Below are 14,973 nucleotides of genomic sequence, written 5' to 3'. Positions count from 1 at the left end.
TTCTTGGCCTCACCTCTGCAACACCATTTCCTTCTTGATGTTCTGTTTGACACCAGGGTTCTCCCTGGGGAGGTGTTCTCCAATGCGGTCCAAATCTGCTTCTGTGTACTGGCCAGGGAAACTGCCTGAGGTTGCCAGGGCCAGGAGGCGATGAAGTGTAGTGAGATCCACACCACTGGGTACCAACAGAGCCACTGGCTGGCTTAACATGCCAGCATGCCAGCTGGCATCTCGTAGACATTGGAGAATGGCCTCCTCTGACCCAGATGGTAGATGAAAGAAATGGGCCTGACAAATGCTAGAAGCCAGAGTGATGGCAGTGTGGCGCCCAGTACCCAGAGCCCCCGAGAGCAGCAGGCCATGCTGCCGGGGCCTGGCCAGCACCCGGACCAGGCGGGCCACGTGCTGGGCCATGGAATGACACCGGGCCAGGTGGGGGCTCAACTTCAGTTGAGCAGCTGAGGTGGCCAACTGCTCCTCTAGCTTCTCCCACTGTCGTTCCAGGTACAAGTTGGGGGTCTCAGAGTTAGGCCCCAGTATCAGCTCCTGACTGAAGACCAGGTCTGAGGGCTTTTCCTGGGGATGTAGTAGTAGCACTGGTAACAACAAGGGTGAGATCAGGTCCATCTGGGGTTTCTTCTGCCACCAAGTCTTGAATGATCTCCTTACCTGGAGCCTATAGTTGGATGCCCCTGTGCCTTTCTCTTGCCTTATCTTGTGACTTATGCTTTCCTTCATCCCCCTGCGTACTGGTCCTGTGGATGGTGTTAGACTTGGATCTCTGGAGTTTGAGACTCTGGCGACCTGAAGGCCATAAGGTTCCTCTTCCTCCTCTGTTTCACTGTTGCTGTTGCTGAAGTCCTCCCACTGGGCCAACTCCCCTTCAGATTCTACTTCAGGCACCCTCTCCTCCTCCTCCTCCTCCTCACTCTCCTGATGGTCCTTGCCCAGGTGCTGGGGCCCTGGCCCACAGCAGAAGACACTCTGAGCTACTACTAGGAGCAGCTTGGCACAGTAGGAGCGTTCCCTGGGGCTGTCCAGCCGGTCACAAAAGGTTCTCTGTGCCTCATGCAACCAAAGACGCACCACATTGCGTGTGGCCATCATAACAGTCAGACAAGTGCCTCGCAGGCCTGACACCCGGCGCAAGTGCTCCTGGTGGTTGGGATAGTCCACAAAACCTCGGGAGCCTATTCTGTTGGGCAGCAGCTGCAGGCTGCTCAATAGGTGGCTCACAGAGTGTAGGGAGAAGTGGTAGTGTGGGTGGAGGGGTGAAGGCATGAAGCAATTGCACACAGCCTCCCAGGCCTCTACTGAGGCCCTAACCAGACCTCGTGCCAGAGCACGCTCCCGTTCCACAGAAGGGAAACGCTCAAGCCAAGCCTGAATGATAGGCACATGTCTGTCCAGCAGGGTGGCCTGGGTCATGCTTTCCAGGGCTAGGACTGTGAAGAGTCGAAAGAGGCGTGGACACAGTGGGTGCTCACAGTATCCTGGCACTGTGACAGTGGCAAGGAAGTTGACTGTAGGCTGCAGTGTCTGCAGTTCCAAGGTGCTGTGGGCATACACAGTGCCATCCATGGCCTGGCGCAGAGTCTCCAACACTGGCTGGCAGCTCTTCTCTGGGTCTATGGGACATGAGGAATAATAATGAGGACATGTAAAAGTCCACATGAGAGTATCAACCTGTTCCCTCTATTCCTGCCACACATGGTTCTAAAGGAATTTTGTGAATCTGACGTGTTGGGACTTGGTCACATTTGAGTAAGCTATTCTCCCTCCCCCACATTCTCCCTAAAATTGAGGAATTTCTTCTCTCTTCTCCCTAGATCCTACCTCTGTGACTTATTATTCATTAACCGAAGGTTAATAATGATAATAATGAATAATAATTCATTAACTGAAGGTTAATGAATACTAAGATTTGGAAGCCGAGAAGGATAGAAACCAGATCGATCACAATTAGCGGGAAAGCGCAATCATTTCGGTCAAAGAGAATACAGTTATATCACATGTGCACTTAAAAAAAAATCAACTTTAGGCTGGGAGGTGGTGGCTCACTCCTGTAATCAACACTTTTGGAGGCTGAGATGGAAAGATTTTTGGAGGCCAGGAGTTCAAGACCAGCCTGGGTAACATAGCAAGACCTTGTTTCTACAAAAAATGAAAAATAAAATAGCTGGGCCTGGTGATGTGTGCTGTAGACCTGTCTACTTGGGAGGCTAAGGCTGGAGGATCACTTGAGCACAAGAGCTTGAGTGAGCCCTGATCGCACCATCCAGCCTGAGTGGCAGAGTGAGACTTTGTCTCTAATAATAATAATAATAATAAATTTTAAAAATAAATTTTATTAAGACATGATTTACATACAACAAAATGTATACATTTTAAGTGTACAGTTCAGTGAATTTTGACTAATGTACACACCTGTGTCATCACCACCCCGATGATATTTAGAACATTTTCATCACCCTAGAAAGTTCCTCATGCTCCTTTAAAGCCAATCAATCCCTCTGCCACCACCATCACAGGCATTGTTATTTGATCTGATTTCCATCACTATAGGTTAGCTTTGTCTGTTCTAGAACCTCATATAAATAGAATCATACGGTATGTACTTGATCATGTCTATCTTTTTACTCAGCAGGTTTTTCAGACTCATCCATGTTTTTGCGTGTTTCCGTAGTTTGTTCCATTTTATTCCTGAGTAGTATTTTTCTGAGAGCCCCCAGTTAAACTGGTGTTCTAGTACCAGAGCAGCCAACAACCCTGCCCTAACAGGAAATAAAGGGGAGCTGAGTGTGGGGGTTTACAGTGTGCCTTTCACAGGATACTTCTCTTATCTGATGGACAGCCTAATGCCTAGTTGTCTGACCTGTGACAGAGAGTCCTTCACACAGAAAACTTATTCTGGTTCTTTAGATAGAAGGACAAATTCAATACACCACAACAATAGGAAACAAGTTCAAAGATTTTTACTTAATCCTGTGCAAGGAGGGCATAATGAGCCGGGAGATCAGTCCTCCATCCTCATGTCACCTGAGGCAGCAATGAAGAGTCAGATTGAGAGAGAGAGACAGAGAGAGAAAGAGACAGAGAGAGAGACAGAGAGGGAGGGAATGAGGGAGGAAAGGAGGGATGGAGGGAGGGACTGGCAGTATATGTAAGGGAATAGGGTGTGGGTCATTTTAAGTTTTCAGGCAAATGCCTGAATGGCCTGTTTTTAAAGGAAAGGAGGCAAAGCAGGGAGCTAGTCGGCTGGGTGGGAGAGGCGCTTCTAAACTCTTATCTCTTGCCACCACCTGGAGCCATTTGGGTGGAGATGTGGATTTACCATTATACAGAACAATGCTGCTATGAATGTTCGTGTATACTAAGTTTGAGGATATGCGGTTCTCATTTTACTTGGGTGAATACCTAAGAGTGGAATTGCTGGGTCATATGTTAAGTAATATTTAATTTTGTAAGAAACTGGCATATATTTTTTATAGTGGATGTACCATTTTACATTCTCACCATCAAAGTGAGAGAGTTTCAGTTGCTCTACATCTTTGAAAACACTTATTATTGTTAGTCTTTTTAATTATCACATGGTGGTTTAAATTTGCAGTTCACTGATGCCTGATAATATCAAGCATCTTTTTGTATACTGTTGCCCACTCATACATCTTTTGTGAAGTGTAAGTCTTTTGTCCATTTAAAACATTGGGATGATGTTTGTTTTCTTATTGAGTTTTAAGAGTTTTTTATGTATTCTAGGTTCAAGTCCTTTGTCAGATACATGTATCATGCATGTTTTCTCTGTCAATAGCTTATTTTTTCATTTTCGTAACAGTGTCTTTTGAAGGGCATAGGTTTTCAATTTTGATACAATTTAGTTTTTGTGCACAAGAAATCATTGCCCAACCAAGGTCACACAGATTTTTCTCCAATTTTTTTCTAAAAATTTTATAGTTTTAGCTTTTACATTTAGGTCTGTGATCCACTCATAATTTATTTTTATCTAGATTTTGAGGTAGAATACATGGTTCATTTTTTTCCATGCATATATCCAGATGTTCCAGCACCATTTTTTGAAAAGGCTATCCTTTCCCCTATTGAATTATCTTGGCACATTTATTAAAAATCAACTGGCCACATATGACTATATATCACATTTTCTGTTCTATTCCATTAGTCCATATGTATATCCTTATACCAATACCACACTCTCTTCATTACAACAACTGTATAGCAAGTTTTTACATCACTAGTGTAGGTGTCCCAACTTTGTTCTTTTTCAAAGTTGCCTGGCTGCTCTAGATCTTTTGCATTACCATATAAGTTTCAGAATAAGACTGTCAACTTACCAAAAAAAAATGTTAAGATTTAGCGTGGCATTGCATTGAATCTATAGATCATTTGGGGGAGAATGAAGACCTTAATGATACTGACTCTTCTGATCCATGAACATCATATATTTCTCCATTTATTTACGTTTCCTCTATCTCAGCAATATTTAGTCATTTTCAGTGTACAGATCTTGAATGCTTTTAATTAAATTTATTCCTAAGTATTTTATGCTTTTAAATGACTTTTAAGTGATATTTTAAAATTTCAATTTCCAATGGTTTGTTACTAGGATATAGAAATACAAATGATTTCAATGGATTGATTCTGTATCCTGTGACCCTGATGAATTAACTTATTTATTGTAGTAGTTTTTTATGGGGTTTAAAAAAATATTCCTTTGGGGTCTCTATGTAGACAATCATATTATATGCCAATACAGACAGTTTTAACTTGTCTTTTCTAATTTTAAAAGCTTTTATTTCTTTTTCTTAATTGCATCGATGTGGTCTCCAGTACAATGTTGAATAGAAGCAGTGAGTATGTTCTTGCCTTTTAACTGATTTTAGGGGGACAGTATTCAATATTTAACCATTAAGTATGTATTTACCTGTAAGTATAATAGATGCTTTTCATCAAATTGAGAAAGTTATCTTCTATTCCTAGTTTCCTGGGAGTTATGGAATAGTGTTGGAATTTTGTCAAGTGATTTTTATCTACTAATATTACTTACTCATTTGCTCCTTTATTCTGTTAATGTGAGCTACACTGATTGATTTTTCAATGTTTAGTCAGCTTTGCCTTCCCAGGATAGACTCCGTTTGGTCTTAAGATATTATTCTTTTTGTATGTTGCTGAATTTTATTTAATAATATTTCAGTGAGGATTTATTTTTGCATTTAGGTTTATGAAAGATAACAGTTTATTTCTTTGCTTGAAATGTCTTCATCATGGCTTAGTATTCTCCATTTTCTGAAAAAGTATATATAAGTTGTACTTTTTTTCTAAATATTTGATATAATTCAACTGTATAACCATCTGGGACTGGAAACATTTATTATTATGCATTCAAACTTTTCTTAGGTGTGAGGCTGTTCATTTTCTATTATTTTTCTTCTTTTGTTCAGGCTTTGACAAGTTGTTTTTGTAAGGCATGTGATATGGTTTGGCTCTGTGTCCCCAACCAAATTTTGTCTTGAATTGTAATCCCCATATGTTGAGGGAGGGACCTGGTGGGAGGTGAGTGGATCACGGGGCCGGTTTCCCCCATGCTGTTCTCATGATAGTGAGCAATTTCTCATAAGTTCTGATGGTACATCTCCTCACCCCACCCCGCCCCCGCCAACTGCTATGTAAGATGTGCCTTGCCTCCCCTTCGCCTTTTGCCACGACTTTAAGTTTCCTGAGGGCTCCCCATCCATGCGGAACTGTGAGTCAATTAAACCTACTTATATATATATATTTTTTGGGACGAAGTTTCGCTCTTGTCACCCAGGCTGGAGTGCAATGGCGCGATCCTGGCTCACTGCAACCTCTGCCTCCCAGGTTCAAGTGATTCTCCTGCCTCAGCCTCCCAAGTAGCTGGGATTACAGGTGACCCCCACCACACCCAGCTAATTTTTGTATTTTTAGTAGAGATGGGGTTTCACCATGTCGGCCAGGCTGGTCTCAAACTCCTGACCTCAAGTGATCAACCTGCCTCAGCCTCCCAAAGTGCTGGGATTACAGGCGTGAGCCACCATGCCCGGCCTAACCCTCTTTTCTTTATGAATTACCCAGTCTCAAGTAGTTCTTTATTGCAGTGTGAAAACAGACGAATACAGCATGTATCCATTTCACCTAAGTTGCTAAATTTATTAGCATAAAGTTTTTCATAATTTTCCCTTATCCATTTTTTAAAACTTTTTTTTTTAAATGAGGGTCCCACTATGCTGCCCAGGCTGGTCTTGAACTCCTGGCCTCAAGAAATCCTCCTGCCTAAGCCTCCCTCCCTAGTAGCTGGGATTACAGGTGCATGCCACCATGCCTGGCTCCCCTTTTTTTTGGAGACGGAGTCTCGCTCTGTCGCCAGGCTGGAGTGCAGTGGTGCAAATCTCACCTCACCGCAACTTCCACCTCCCTGGTTCAAGCAATTCTCCTGCCTCAGCCTCCCGAGTAGCTGTGATTACAGGCACATGCCACCATGCCCAGCTAATTTTTGCATTTTTAGTAGAGACGGGGTTTCACCATGTTGGCCAGGATGGTCTCAATCTCCTGACCTCGTGATCTGCCCTCCTTGGCCTCCCAAAGTGCTGGGATTACAGGCGTAAGCCACAGTGCCCGGCCCTGGCTCCCTTTTTATCCTTTTAAATATCTTTAATAAAACCTCTTTCATTCCTGATATTCAAAATTTATGTTTTCCTTTTTATTTCTTGATTTGTGTTAATAGGCGATTGTCAATTTTATCTTTTTCAAAGAAACAAAATATGGCTTTGTTGATATTCTCCATTGTTTGTATGTTTTTCTATTTCACTGATTTCTGCTCTGTTCTTTATTATTGATTTCCTTTTCATTGCTTTGGGTATAACTTGCTCTTCTTTTTCTAGAGTCTTAAGCTGAAAATTTAGGTCATTGATTCCAAGCTTTTCTCTCTAAGATAGATATTTAAAGCTATAACCTTTAGTTGCATCTCACAAATTTTGATACGTTTTGTTTTCATTATTATTTAGTTCAAAACATTTTCTAATTTCTCTTGTAATTTCTTTTTTGGTACATTATTTAGAAGTGTGTTGTTTAATTTTAAAGAATTTGGAAATTCTCTAGGCATCTTATCAATATTTGTATTGTTATGGTCAGATAAAATATTATCTAAAATGTTAATCCTTTGAAATTTGTTGAGACTTATTTTGTAACCCAGCATATGGTCTATCTTGGTGAATGTTTCATGTGCATTTGAAAAGAAGGTGCATTTTGCAGTTGGTGAGTATAATGTTTTGTAAATGTCAGTGTGTTGCTAGTGTTATTCAGATCTTTAATGTCCATACTTTCTTGCTCCTTGTCTTATCAGTTATTGTGAGAGGCATATTAATTTCTTACTATGATTTCAGATTTACTATGTCTCTTTTGTTTCTATTGGCTTTTTTCCCCTATACTTAAATGTCTATTTTAGGTGTGGACACATATAAGACTTTTGTCTTTCTGATGAGTTGAATCTTTCAATTATGAGATGTCCTTTTCTATCTCTGGTAATATCCTTTGTCTTAAAGTGCTTTGGTATTAATATTGCCACATCAACTTCCTTATGCAAACTATTTCTGTAGTAAATATTTTGCATTAAAAACTTCTTTTAATCTATCTGTGTTTTTATATTTAAAGTGCATCTTTTGGACAGCATATAGCTAGATCTCAGGGTCAGTTTCTATTCTATTGCTTGCTTCTTCTTGACAGCAGGTCACATTATTTTCTGGGGGTTTTTGTTGGCATGTCTATTCATTTTTTATTTTATACTGGACGTTTTGGTGGTTGTCACTCAAGGACACCTTTTACATTCTGCCAGCAGTAATATTCTTCACTCTACAATGTTGCTGAAGTCTCTTCTCAGCTGAAATCTCTTCATATATCTGACTGTACCACTCTTTACTCCTTCTATTGTCTCTAATTTTGTGCAAATTCATTGCAAAGACCAAATAATATAGCTGGAAGGAACTACAGGTTTTGGAACCAAACAGACTTGAATTTTAATCTTGGTTCTGACACTTAATAGCTAGGGTATCTTGGGCAAGTTCTAAAATCTCTGTCTCTGTTTCTTCATCTTTAAAAGAATTGCAAAAATTCCCCATCTTACTTGGCTTTTATGAGCACTGAAGATGACACAGACATATCATAGAGCACATAGTAGATATTCAATAAATTGTACCGGCTATTAAGTATGAATACATCTGGTTCAAGTTTTCTACATCTCATAAGAGACTTCGCGGTTTAACTGGATAGCCTATCCAATGCTTCAGCCTATTGACTTCCTTGACTCCAACAACCTCTACCTAAAATTCACTTCCCAATCCCATGGCCATATTTAGAAACTCTCATCATCTAGAGGCATACCACTTTAGAAACTTTACACTTCAATATCCCAAATTTTTATCAAGATTTTTCTCCTTTCCTTTGTTATCTTGTCTTCTACAAACTTTTATTGAGCACTTACTTCCTGTTGGGTCTATCAAAATGAATGAGACAAATTTCTGTTCTCTGTTCTCATAAATCTCCAAGTGTGGTGAAAGGGACAGATAGGCAAGCATACAATAATAAAATCATGGTTATCACAGATTATTGTACAGAGCACAGGATGGATATCTAACCGAGCCTATGGATCAGGCTTCCTGGAGAAGCTACTGCCTTAGGTAATTTAGAAATAATAAGTAGAATTTAGCCACATAGAGAAGGCAGAGAGGACAGCAATCCCAGGGTCTAGAGGAAGCCTGACTTGTTGAGTCCAATTAGAGAGAGTGTAAGAGGACACAGAAGAAAGCCTCATCACAGAAAGCTTCGTAAGAGCATTTGTCAGATTTCCAAGTAAAGATCATCTGAACCATGGAAATAAGTGGAAAGATTCAAGAAATATGAAGGAGGTAGGATTGAAAAGACATGGTGACTGGATATTGCTGAAGGAGAATGAGATGTCAACAAGATTTCTGGCTTACACGACTGGCTGGATGGTGAAACTAAGAGGACAGACAGGAGCAGATTTTGGCCGCGGGGAGATGATGAGCTCAGGGTTGGGTCTGAGGTACCAACAGGACAACAAGGTGGAGACGTACAGTAGACAGCTGGATAGACAGATCTGGTGCTTAGAAAAGAAGTGAGATTGGAGACAGAGATTTAGCAAAGCAGAGATGAGGCCATGAGAGTGGATGGGATTGTTCAGGGAGCATATGTAGAATGAGAAGATATTAAGAACAGAACACTAAAGTTAGATCTACAGACATATATTTGAGAGTCAATGAATATTGCTAGGGATTTTATAGTCTCAAGAGATGACAGTAGCTCCTTCCTTCCCTCTTCGCAGCTCCTCACCAGAAGTGGCTAGGTGCAGATCCTCCAGCAAGAAGAGGAGGGAGGGTTTAGAATCCTGGTGATGCCCAGGCTGTGGGCTGGCTTGTGTTTGGCCCTGGATTCCTCTGCTCAGCAGGAGACGGAGGTGGGAGGAACTGAAGGCAGGGTGGATGGGGCTGTATATGTAAGGGTGATGTGGCTCTACCAGCACCTCCACAAAGGCTGACTTCCCTGTTGCTGCCTCTCCAGCCAGCAACACTGGCTGTCCCCCTGACAGAAGCAGGTCCACCACATACAAGAGCCGTTCAGTCTGCAAGACAGAAGTGGGACTTACTGCAGCACCTCCAGTATAAGACAGTAATCTAGCTGAAAATAAAAGTCTAGGGGACTTTTCCTAGAGCTGTACTTGGAAAATATTTCATGTATTCTTGTGATTGTGAAAATATATCAAAGAAAGGGAGCAGGTGGGCCTCAGCTGATCTTTGAACATGGATTACCCCTAAAATAAGTCCTGAAGTTCTAACCCTAGCTCTTGCCTTACTGTCCTCACACCTGGATAGAAGGGTGAAAGGTGCCCAAAGTTCCTTTGATGTGGCTGCTCAGGTATTGGCCAGTGAAGGGGACCAGTGTTCCATCTTCAGGGCTTACATGTAGATCAAACACCAAGGCTGAGGGTGGTGGCTCAGGGTAGTTGGAGAGGCGACTAATAGAATCCCTTATGAAGGTATCAAAGATGGGCCAGAACCTGCTCAGATGGACACACAGGCAAAAGCGTCAGACAGTTACAACACTTCCATTTATGACACACTCACATACTCCACCATACCCTAACAGTGATGTCATGTGGGTTTTTACTTCCATGGGCCAGTCCATCTCAGCCCTCTGCATCTCCCATCCCCCATCCTGGTAGGTACCTGGAGGGAAGGTGGGCTCCAAAGCCCCAGATCACGGCAAAAAGAAAACTGCTGACAGCCAGCAAGTGTTCCCTGCACTTATTTGGCACATCGTCACTGTCAACCTGGGACCGGTTTAGAAAGCTGCTTTTTGAAGACCTGAAGCTTTGGGCCACAGGATCACTATAGCTGAGGTCCTCTGTGAAAGTTGCCATGGCCACGATAGGAGCCCCAGTAGAAAAAGGTGGAAGGTGAAAGAAAGAAAAAAGGTTGACAGTATTACTTTTCACTCCTGGCCCAGATCCACCAAAGAACACACGCCCCAGGCTCCAGCTATATACCCCAGCTACCCTTAAGGCCCCATCTCTCTCAAACCAGCCCGTCCATCTTCCCACCTGGGCCAGGGGCCTTCTCCTCCTTTAGGCGAAGGTGGAGGTCAAGCAGACTATGCAAGATGCGTGCCATGCTGGTAACTTCTGCCACACCTGCACAAACAGCCTGCTGCCCGTGTACCTGCAGCAGAGAGCTGACACCTTGGCAGGTGAGGAATCGCAATGTTGCAGGCACCAGAACCTCAGCCATGTGGTTGAGCTCAGCGACTGTCCGGTGCTGCAGGTGGTACTCATAAGGAAGGGATGCCATCAGGGCACTAAGTATACACTGCCAAGTCTGCTCTCCACCACACCAGACTAGGGCACAACAGCCTACCACTGTGGGGGATATGCCTGTTGTGTCAGCCACCTCCATCAAGAGAAAGGTGCCTGGGGGTCGTGCTATCTGCTGTCCACTGGGGAGACTAAGCTGGGGAAGCTCACTCAGGAGGCAAGTGATGGAGTCCAGCCAAGCAGCATTGGAGGCTCCATCACATATTATCCAGTGCTGGATCCCGATTGATTCCTCTGTCTGCCTCTTTTGGCCCATGTTGTTACACTGACCGGCTGCACGAAGTACCTTGGGAAAGATGCCATGATGCCAGCAGGAGCCCTCTAGCCATCCCAGGAACTCCTGGGGGCTGAGGCCACTGGGGTACAGGTGGGTAATTTCCACAGGCTGGCAGCCTTGGGTTGAGGTGTCCTCCATGGCTGCCAGCCGATTCTGGATCTTAAATAAGCTGTGCCAACAAGTGGTCTTACCGCTGCCTGCAGGGCCCAGGAGCAGAATGCCTGAGGCCCGGCTCAGGGCCTGGCTCAACTGTTCCAAGGACCCCAAAATGTCAGGGCTGGGATCCAGACCTACCTGTTGCAGTTCCTCCACCACCAGTGGCTTCATCAGCTTGTAAGTCATAGGTTCTGCCAGCACTTGGCTGGCGCTAGGGAAAAGCGCACACAACAGCCCTTGGAGGTTGTGCAGGTGGAGCCCATTGAGAATGCTAAACAGTGGTGAGCGCAGTAGGGCATGCAGTAGGGCAGCCTCCTCAATGGCAGCTAGGCTGCGAGGCTTCTGGCACTTCGGTTCCTCCTTGGTCACATTTAGTGTCCGTATTGTGTCTTCCAGTATCTGCTTGAGCAGTGGCAGGCGGCAGGGCAGGGGCCCAGACACCAGCTCACGCTCTAGAGAGAAGAATTTGGATAGGCGGGTAGCCATCTGGAAGGCATCCCTCATCCCTGCACCCAGCAGAGTCAGCTCTGCCACTTGCCGCAGATCAGGCAATGCCAATGCCACAGGCCGCAGCAGCAGGTGCAGGTTGGCAGGCACAGCAGAGCTCAGGGCACGCAGTACCAGGAGACAGCCATAGCCAAGGCGCATAGACACATGATGTTTTTCAAAGAAGCTACTGCCAAGGAGCTGGGGCTGGGTGGGGTCTATGGTGCTTGTGTTTCGGGAAGCCTCCTGGTACAGTGGGGCATACAAGTGGTGCAGTTCACCCAGGCGCTGGCCCAGGGCAGAGAGCAAGCCAGGGGGCAGCTGATGAACTTTCTCCAACAGCAGCCAGGCACCGCCCTGCAGGGCACCATTCAGATAGTTGCTCAGGCATTGAGCCTCTATCTGAGGTGAGCAGGGTAGCATCACCAGCTGGCGGCCCAGGGCCTGTGCCAGGCTGTTCACTATAGCTCTCTTGCCCACACCATTAGGACCCAGTACGGTCCCACAGGCCACCTCCTCTAGGGCCAATAATAGTACCAGGGCTGGCCGTTCAGGCAGTAGGCTGGGTAGAGGCCCTAGTCTAGGTCCCAGATACTCGTAATTGTACAGGAAGGACCTGCCTAGCACATCTATCCAGCATGCCGCTGGTGACAGAGAGGGTTCAGAAGATGCAATAGTCTTAAGACTCTGTAGGGGGCTTTTGGGGATTATGTGAGGTGAACCCAAGTGATACTTGAGTTGGCGGACCCAGTGAAAGTCTGTGAGATCACTGACCTGGTGCTGTTCCAGCAGCTGTGCTATATCCCGGTGAGTCACTGCCATGACCAGCAGGGCACTGAGAAGGCTGGTCTGGCGGACAGAAGGCAGGGACTGCCCACCTTGGGAAGCCCTCTGGGCCCGCATAAAATTCACCAGTACCTCAAGCTTGCGCATATGCATGGAGACCATGGCCAGGGTACCCCACTCAAGCAGAGCCTCCTCCATCTCGGCCCGCCATACCACCTCCTCTGCCACCAGCACACACTGCCATGGGAAGGCCTGAACTAAGTCGATCCAGTGCTGGACATACAGTTGCAGGTACAACTTGTTTTGCTTGGGCAGTTGCTTGAGGGCCTCACCTAGAGATGGGCCTCGAGCAAGGCGAGCAGCCACACAGCCCTGCAGCATGTGCACCAGTGCCAAGCGCAGACATTTCTCCAGAGAGGCCAGCCACTTAGGGAGATCTGGATGCAGAAGAAGGGGACCCTGCAGCTTCACCTCCTCCCCACCTGCCCCTAGCACTGCAAGTGCCTCCACCTGAGTCTGTGTGTTTGGGCTTGACTCCCAGTCATCTGTGTTTTTCTCACCAGTTGGGCAAGACCTGAAGCTCACAGCATGCACATGAGGAAAGCAGCGTCGTACCCATAGCTGGGCTTCGCATGATTCCAGTCGAGCAGCCAGCAGGGCTACCAGCTCACTGTCACTAAGGAAGAAGAGGCGGGGGAAGTGAGCACACACCCCATAGAGCACGCTCTCCAGACTCATGATGATGCCCTCCAGCTCCACCGATCCTGCTTGCAGCAGTTGTTGCAGCTGCTGGCCTTGGAAGTAAGGGCTCCTCTTGGCACTGGGCACTACAAGTGACAGAACCATGGGGTCAGCTACAGAGATGCGCATCAGGGTTCGATACTGGTCATCCATGACCTTGAAACGAGAGTTCTGTGGTGAGGGAGAGGATAAAAGTGAGGGCCAATATGAAGTGGCAGCTCCCCTTTCCCACGCTGAGCCCTGCTATTCAGGAACCCTTCTTGCCCTCTCTGCCTCAACCCCCTTCCCTACCAGGTCAGCATTAGGAAACTGGATCTTCATCTCATGCAGAACTTTATTCAGAAAAATCCACTTCTGCTGGAAAGTCAGCCACACCTCCAGCAGGGCACCTGTGTAAGCAGCCAGAGGAATGCTGGTGGGAAACACTAGGGTTCTACCTTCTGCAGGGGAGTCCACCCTGCTCCTGACCTCTCAGGTACCCCACCAGCCCAAGCAAAATACTCTGCCCAGCAGGACTCAGGGACCTTGCTTGAGGGAGAAAACACTTTCACTGTGAATAAAAACCTGATCTCTTCATCCCAAGAAACAGCCCTGAAGGAGGTCCTCACTCTGTTCTTCATATCTTCTCCCACCCAACCTCCACCTCTCACCCCCATCCCTCTGGGACATCCTGCCTCAGGTCTCACCCATCAGCCTGGCTAGAGGCCTGCACTTACCCAGGCCATGCATGATGGCCACCCACTCCAAAGCTATTTTGTTTAAATCTCCTGACTTTTCGATGGCCAAGATCTTGGACAACACCTGAAGACTTTCCTGGATGGAATCCTGCAGGTTGCTGTAATCTAAGACAGAAAAAGCTGAACTGGCAGTCAGATGAGGCAAGGGCCGGGGCTGGGGGAGAGAAGAGCAGACCAGGGGAACCTTCCAGGAGAGGCAGTTACAGAGACCCTGATGCCCTTTCTGTCTTTTTCTTTCCCTTTTTTTTTTTTTTTTTTTTTTTTTTTTTTGAGACAGAGTCTCGCTTTGTTGCCCAGGCTAGAGTGCAATGGCACGATCTCAGCTCACTGTACTATGCTTGCTGGGTTCAAGCAATTCACCTGCCTCAGCCTCCTGAGTAGCTGGGATTACAGGTGTGTGCCACCATGTCCGGCTAATTTTTTGTATCTTTAGTAGAGACGGGGTTTCACCATGTTCGTCAGGCTGGTCTCGAACTCCCAACCTCAGGTGATCCACCCACCTCAGCCTTCCAAAGTGCTGGGATTACAGGTGTAAGCCACCATGCCCAGCTGCCCTTTCTGCCTTTAAGGATTCCATCAGCCAATATGTAGAGCCAGTAAAGCACTGGGGTCTCAAAATGGTGAGAGAAGAAGCTCCTCCTTTCCCAAGGCACTGTGGGCAGACTCCAGGCCAGCTAATTTTCCTGACTAGCTGCTATGAGTATCCACCTAACTCCATGGAAGTGCTTTGTAAGAACTAGAGCCTCTAGCCCGGGAAGAGGGCTGAATGGCTCCAGGACCCTACATAATATTTCTATAGCAAGAATGCCCATTCTGTCTTAAAAGGGGTCCTGGTAGAGAAGCTGAGAACAAACTTTTCTCTCATAGTCTTAGTA

General features: G+C 45.7%; 2 protein-coding genes across 6 annotated transcripts in view; one reads left to right on the top strand and one right to left on the bottom strand.

Annotated features, from left to right (window-relative positions):
* The window catches only part of RRP8 (ribosomal RNA processing 8), a 106,954-nt gene that overhangs the window by 45,428 nt on the left and 46,553 nt on the right, over positions 1–14,973 (top strand). Inside the window, exon 8 of one of the 5 annotated variants that reach the window (XR_004664982.3) lies at positions 4,846–4,865. The exons of 3 other annotated variants lie outside the window; for them this stretch is intronic. The gene's annotated coding sequence lies outside the window, so the exon portion shown is untranslated. Of the gene's footprint in view, positions 1–4,845; positions 4,866–13,183; positions 13,295–14,973 lie in introns of those variants that run through there. One more of the 5 variants, XR_611885.6, reaches the window with a different exon arrangement.
* Positions 1–14,973, bottom strand: part of DNHD1 (dynein heavy chain domain 1) — a 74,802-nt gene that overhangs the window by 13,704 nt on the left and 46,125 nt on the right. Inside the window, exons 20-26 of the mRNA XM_055095168.2 lie at positions 14,078–14,203; positions 13,653–13,750; positions 10,646–13,532; positions 10,272–10,449; positions 9,910–10,102; positions 9,379–9,667; positions 14–1,628 (exon numbers count right to left, since the gene is read on the bottom strand). Of these exons, the coding sequence (XP_054951143.2) occupies positions 14–1,628; positions 9,379–9,667; positions 9,910–10,102; positions 10,272–10,449; positions 10,646–13,532; positions 13,653–13,750; positions 14,078–14,203 (5,386 nt within the window). The remainder of the gene's footprint in view (positions 1–13; positions 1,629–9,378; positions 9,668–9,909; positions 10,103–10,271; positions 10,450–10,645; positions 13,533–13,652; positions 13,751–14,077; positions 14,204–14,973) is intronic.

This window comes from Pan paniscus, chromosome 9, assembly GCF_029289425.2.
Source record: "Pan paniscus chromosome 9, NHGRI_mPanPan1-v2.0_pri, whole genome shotgun sequence".
Classification (NCBI taxonomy): domain Eukaryota; kingdom Metazoa; phylum Chordata; class Mammalia; order Primates; family Hominidae; genus Pan; species Pan paniscus.
Note: the sequence above shows the minus strand (reverse complement) of the source record. Positions and strands in the feature narration are given on the sequence as shown.